This window comes from Chaetodon auriga, chromosome 20 (genome assembly GCF_051107435.1).
Source record: "Chaetodon auriga isolate fChaAug3 chromosome 20, fChaAug3.hap1, whole genome shotgun sequence".
Lineage (NCBI taxonomy): Eukaryota > Metazoa > Chordata > Actinopteri > Chaetodontiformes > Chaetodontidae > Chaetodon > Chaetodon auriga.
In genome coordinates this window covers 14030500-14037538 of record NC_135093.1, presented here as the reverse complement: position 1 = coordinate 14037538, position 7039 = coordinate 14030500, and the positions used below count along the sequence as shown (strand labels likewise).

The 7039-nt window shown below is 40.7% G+C and overlaps 1 protein-coding gene across 1 annotated transcript; it reads left to right on the top strand.

The window, feature by feature from the left end:
- The first annotated feature begins 3077 nt into the window (after positions 1 to 3077).
- Positions 3078 to 5572, top strand: hbae4 (hemoglobin alpha embryonic-4). Its single transcript, XM_076760601.1, has 3 exons — positions 3078 to 3404; positions 4366 to 4570; positions 5327 to 5572. Exons 1-3 carry the CDS (start codon positions 3313 to 3315, stop codon positions 5453 to 5455), a joined length of 426 nt encoding a protein of 141 aa, XP_076616716.1. The 5' UTR covers positions 3078 to 3312; the 3' UTR covers positions 5456 to 5572.
- The last annotated feature ends 1467 nt before the right edge of the window (positions 5573 to 7039 follow it).

Sequence of the window (7039 nt, the reverse complement as noted above, 5' to 3'; positions counted from 1 at the left end):
TTCTTTGGAGATTTGATGCATTTTTGTTTCAGTTTTAGATTATTTTCTGTCAGTTGTACTTTCAGTATGTTTGATAGGTTACTATTTAAGCTAAGTTACAATTCACACACTCACACAAGTACAAATGCTGACACAAACTCAAGTGTCTGCCTGCATGCTGCCGATGCAATGAAGGCTTGTGTCTGCAACACTCTTTGTTGTGTTGCACACTGAGTGAGAGTCACATTACGTGCATGACATACAGAGGACTGCTTTCCTTTTGTTAACACTGATTACAATGCGTAGCGGCAGGAAACAAGCTTTAAGGATCGTCAGTTGGGGCAGGAAGCAGGAAAGGTTCGCAAAGGTGCGTTTCACGCTTTAGGAAGCTTTTATGGACTTAACAGGAAACTTGTTCATTGAAATGAGGAATTAATTAGTCTTTGATTCTTACTGTTATCGTATTAAAAGTTGTTTTTTATTTTTAATAAATGGTTTAGACTTAAGTGCAGAGGATTTAGCACAGTAACAAATCAGGAACTAATGGCATAAAGTCATGTACTGGTTGGTTACTTTAAAAGGACCTTACCAATGTTTCTGCATGTTGCAGCTGATTTTTTTTTTTTTTTTTTTTTTTTTTTTAAATCATGTACACTTTACTGCCGTTACTAACATTTCACAAAACAGACTGTAGTGTTTATAAATGGCACTTTTATATCCACCATTTTCATTATGAAAATTGGCATTTTTGTGCACATTCATGACTGCAGGTTCAATGACCTCTCATGGTTCAAGTGATTCACAATCTTTGAAAACAGATTTTATCCACTGCTCTGTTTTCATATTGTGATTTATGGCTGACTCTTCACTCTTCTCAACCAGCCAGGGGCCACAAGTGACCAACAACCGCTAAAGTGTGCCCTCAGACACTCCTCACACTGCAGTGGTCTCTACTAAGTATACTGTTCTGGTCTTGGTGTTGCAGAACTGCAGAATGTGAATCATGTAAAACCCTGCGGTCATAGCTCCACCTTGTGGTATCATTTTTGTAAATGAGTCAAATGTTTTACTTCATCTTCTCAGGTTTAAGTCACCATAACCAAATCAGTTGTGCCCCACAACCCATTGCCCCTATAGGTAAGTTAATCCAGCCCTGGCTGGAGCAAACAAATTATTATCTGTATTATGTTTGTCCTGAATTTCAAAAAAAAAAAAAAAAAAAGGGAAAACATGCATCTTAATGTGAATGGGGCACAGGGAGAGGATAATGAGACTGAATGACACACCTGAGGTGATGATTCACTGAGGGGCAGAGACGTGATGTGAACTATTTTATACACCACTGAAATATATTTACAGTTAAAAAAAAAAAAAGTTTCATAAATGAGAACTTCGAGTGGTTACCAACTAAAAACCAAGAAGAGGTGGCACCATCTTAACATAACTGAACATAACATTATTCAGTCACACAAAAGCATGACTGTCCATTAAGGTCTTGTAATGCTTCAAATAAATAAAAACTATATGAGAAATGTTTTAAAGGTAAAACAGTGGATTGAAAGGCTTCCATGTCTGCTCTGAGCCTGCTCAGCTCTGGGAACAACGAGCACAACTGTGCTGTGTGGAGTCAAGTAAACACAGGTGAACTCAATCTGCCCTGAATCAGTGCTCTTATAACAAGGTGGAGAAGCCTCTGCTCTGTTTGCTCTGCCACCAACCACACCTGCATACCCTGATGCATGTCAAGTGCGTTGAGGCCTTGGCTACTCATTTTTAGAAACTCCTTTTAAAAAACATATTCTGTCCACGAGACCTTCGTTTCACAAAATTTCTCTGAAACTCACAAACAACAACATTTACAGTTTAACTAAAACACACTGCATATGTTGAGGACATGCACAAAATGTTCTTTAGATTGTCTATTTAAGTTGAAAGTGACCAGAAGTTGAGAGATCAACCTGTTCAGTCCTGACTGATGTAAACATTATGGCATGAAATGGTGGAGTGGGACCATGCAAGGTCACTTTAATGACTGTAAAACCTTCTGGAGGTGATGGGAGGCCCCTTCAAGATTACCTCACCAGCAAAGACTCCCACTGCCACCCAGCCCAACCTTGGCCTCTCTTGCACAGACATCCTTAGACACTCATGACATTTGCTCTTCCTGCAACTGCTTGGCAATCTGTTTGGCTGCAAGAGCTTCATTTATAACCAGAGCTGATCTACTGAGGGCAGTCTCAGACTCCATAATCCATTTGAAGATTTCCCCTCTGTGTGCAGTCCAGAATCAAGATTTAAGAGCACTTAGGAACTGACAGGACCAAAGCTTTAAGACGGATCCTGGTTTGCCTGATTTTGAGGCCCTTTGTGAAGTTCTTTGTTATTGCAGCTCATACTGGAGGACATCTGCATATTCTGCAATTCATGTATGTTTAATTGGATTATCACACTAGGAGCCTCCAGACTGAAATTAGCAGGAGCATTATCTGACTATAGGCAAAAAGATAAACAACTGTCACCACTTATTGCTTGTTCTTAATCACTGTTGACCCTGCCTGCTCTCCTGCGTCTCTGTGTGATGGTGTCAGCCCAAATGCATGAATGAAAGCTGCATACTGTGTCACAGCAAATCTAAAGTGCTCTGCGTGAGGCAGCAAGGTGGTCCTCACAGTATCTGGTGCAGGCTGGCGTCCCGCCCACTGTCCCCTGACTAGCGGCTTATGGAGCTGCAGATAGCAGCAGCTGAGAGACTGTAACTGATACTAGCCTGCTGCAATATATCTGCAGAAATAAAGCCTCTGACTCCTATTAGTCGTGTTCTTTCATGTCATGGTGTAGCATTAGACATTTTTAAGACAGTTCAAAGAGGTGCAGGTGTAAGCAACTGAAGCTCAAGGAAATAATGAACTTTCCCTGTAAGTTTTTAATTTAACTTTATTTCAGCAACCCTTGAACAGATAAAAAGAAAAAAAAATACCAATAACATGTGGCACCGAAAGACCCAGCCTCAGAAACCCGCGCAGCAGCCAATGCTACGGTCATCCACGTTGATGATATGGTAGAACTGCGCTGCGTGACGCACGTACGGCAGCAGATAGCGCAGCAGTCTGGAGCCTCCACCCTGGCCTGAGTGCGGCCCGATAACAGAGGAGGGAGACTCTTGCCATTCCACCTCGGCTTCTTCATACAGGGAAAGGATTATTACTTCAAACTCCTTTGCTCACCACTCGTTTGTGCGCAAAAAAAAATGGTTGATTAACGCCTTTTACGCACATTTTGAAGTGGATCTGACTGTGACCTCCGCTGTAAGAGGCATCTCACCCTCTGGCTGCAATGCTGTCAACGAGGGAGAAAGAGCTCATCGCAGACATATGGGCAAGACTGACTCCTGTGGCAGAAGATATCGGGTCTGATGCGCTTCTTAGGTAGGTTCATAAGACATTTCCAAAATATGAACCGTCTGTGTATTTGAAATAAACTGTTAATACTTCTACAGAAAGTCTGCTGTGTTTTTATGAATGTTCAGGCTTCCATCACAATTACAAAATAAATAAATAAATAAACTTCCCATATGAAGACACAGACCCTCGTGACCCTTTATTAATGGCTAAATCACCATGTGTTACAGAGGAATTACGAAGATCACCTTTATTAATATAGTATTGACGAACCACAGACTTGATGGCTATAAAGAGCTGATAAAAGATGGCAGTGATCCAAGATGAGTGAAATGTTCACATGAGTCCACACTGATGATGATGACGATGATGATAATGATGATGATGATGATGATGATGGCAGTAGTTAAGATCAGCCTCCATGTCTCGCCTTCTCTGATCATCAATAATCATCAAGTTTTAGTATTTAGATTAGAACAGTGCATCATCATCATATATATGGTGTTATTTTGATCAATATCACTTCTGTATTCAGGTGTATGCTGCATTTTACTGCTGTAGATGTTTAAGCTTGAGCTCATTTGGATTATTTTCTGTACTGTTCATTAGTTTAATGTCCAGCAATGCATCATATTCTGTAAAATCATCATATGTTTGTAATGTCCTGTCAGAAGCACTTATCTCTAAAAAGCAAGCTTAAGAAATGTTCTTAATCCACAAAAGAACACTTAATCCTTATCACAAACATTTAAAATCACCAAATTTGGAGATATGTGGTTTTCACTGGACAGGAGGAGTATGAAAGATTCTAATCTGAAAAGTAACTAGTAACTAAAGCTGTCAGACAAATGTAGTGGAGTAAATATGTGCCTGTGAGGTGTAGTGGAGGGGAAGCATTAAGTGGCATAACGTGGAAATACTCAAAGTACCTTGAGTTTGTACTGCTGGTGCTGGTCAATCGATTCCACTCTTCCTTTCCCTTCCACAGGATGTTTGCCACTTTCCCGGGCACCAAGACGTACTTCTCCCACCTCGACATCAGCCCTCAGTCCTCTCACCTGCTCTCCCACGGGAAGAAGATTGTTCTGGCCATAGCGGAGGGGGCCCAAGACATCAGCCAGCTGGCCGTCAGCCTGGCTCCCCTGCAGACCCTGCACGCCTACCAGCTGCGCATCGACCCGACCAACTTCAAGGTGCCTTTTAGATGTTCTCCAGGTTTTAATCACTGACATCAGCAGCTGTTTACAGCTCCAACATCAACCAACACCAGCAGAAATATATTCACCACCTATAGAGATATAATATACTGACACACATTGAGAGAATTTCTATTGTTGTTTGCCATTAAAGCATTTAATTTAACATGCATTATCATAAACTCTAATCTCACGAGTGTCTTACAAGACTGCATTATATTATAACTAAATGTAAGAGATTCAGGGGTGACTTGGTCGTCTGGAAACAATGCAAACATTCAGCACTTCCGTTAGGCTGCATGATTTTCTCTGTTGTTTGCAATGTAGGTGTTGTTAGAGCATTTTGGAAGTGTGTGTGTGTGTGTGTGTGTGTGTGTGTGTGTGTGTGTGTGTTTCTGTGTGTTTGAGGGGGCGGGTCCTGTACACAGCTATCTGAAGCTCTGTCTTTATTTACACATGGCTTTGAACACTGCAGTGTTCAGTGTTGCGTTGCAGGGGTCACTGCAGAAGTTTGAAGGTCCTACTGGAAGGATTTTACTGTGAACTGGCTTCAACTTATTTGCAAAAGTAACAGTACAGTTGTTGGTCTAATCTGGCCACTTGACATATTACAGAAACTGGTTTGTTTCCAGGTAAAAGATTCCTAAAATACTGATATCTGAATAAGTTTGTCATCTGATTTGTTTTTTCTGAGGCCCGACTGGATCCAGCGTTCAGCCATTTGTCGGTAACAAACTTTTACCTTCTCTGCAGCTTTTCTCACACTGTATGCTCGTCACCTTGGCCTGTCATATGGGCGAGGACTTCACACCGGTTGCACACGCAGCAATGGACAAGTACCTGTCAGCTTTCGCAGCCGTGCTCGCCGAGAAATACAGATGAGACCCATCCTGGTGTTTTTAGGAAGTATATGAACCCTTTATAGGATTTGAAATATTTATGTGTGTGTGGTTGTTGTTATGCAATGTCTTGTAATAATAAAATGTGCAATTAACACATTTCCTGTTGACTGTGGTCAGCATTTCAGCGTGTGTGGGTATGTTCTGAAATCACATGTTTAAGACCTGTTCAGGAAGAAGCTTCCCAATTTCAGTTTCAGTGAGTATGCAGAGCTAATCAGCGCCCTGGCTTGAACTGGCCACCATCGTTTGTACATGATGACATACCGAGATGACTCCTGCAGTGTGTAAACTTACTAATTTGACATGTCTACAAATGAATTTTCATTCCATACTGGCATGAATGGGAATAAATGGCAGCCTGAAACTTTAATGAAATTAAGCTATACATTTCCAGTATCCTTTAGGAAATGTGTTAATGTAAAATTTGAAAAAAGCCTTTCACTGGAGGTTTGAACTCATAAGTTTGGACCACAGCGCGGCCTACTGGATAGCAGCAGAATAACAGCTGGCAGACCTGGCTTATATGTACTGCAACAGCGCCATCATTTGGTAGGATGATACACCCAGAGACTGATGAAAAAATTCTAAATGGAAGGAAGTCATAAAACTAAACAGATTTCATCAGCAAAATGAGAGAGGGGATTTCTGACTACACTTGTCTGACAGTGTTAGTTGCTGCTTTAAAAATGAAAACTTTTACATCGAAAACATATGAAGAGCTTAAAGAATGTGATGCATTGCTATAAATTAAACTACTGGGCAAACCAATATATACAAGCAGAGCTGAAACGATTAGTTGATTGGTTAATCGAGAAGAAGAAGAAGAAGAAGAAGAAGAAGAAGAAGAAGAAGAAGAAGAAGAAGAAGTTACCGACCGTAGAAGAAGAAATAATTTATTCCTGACCTGCTCGATGATCCTGTTTTTATTCACCAACTTCAACAACTACACCCAGCCTCAGATGGGCTTTACCGTCCGTCTTCACCCGACCGAAGATGCGCTTCCGACTCGACCAGAGGGGCAACAGGTGAGTGCTGAAAAAATATATATGAGAGAAGAAGAAGAAGCTCCGTCTGGTGTCCATATGTTTTTATAACTTAAGATAACACATCTGCTTTGAGAAAAGGGTAATGCTTGTAAATTGAACGGTTAATTAAAGTACACTATATTTTCAATTTATGTGTGTGTATATATAGATATATGTGTGTTTATATGTATGTATGTATTTATGTATGTATAATTTGGGATCAATAAAGTACATTCATATATCAATCCATCTATATGCACAGAACTTTTCAGCCATAGGTTCAGGACAAAGGCTCAAAAGTAGTGAACCCTTTGTCTCACTTTGTTTGTGTCGTCAGTCCAAATTTTTTAAAGATGTGGGTTGTCAGACTGAAGTGAGGACGGCTGGTTAGCTGTGCTTTGAATCAGCTGAGAAGCTGGTGAAGTTGAGCATTTTCCCCTTGTTTCAATTTTCTTTCTTTTCACACAGAGAAAAAGCCAGTGAACCAAAATGCATCACTACAAATCATGTGACTTTGTTTGGGACCGGACCAAGACCAC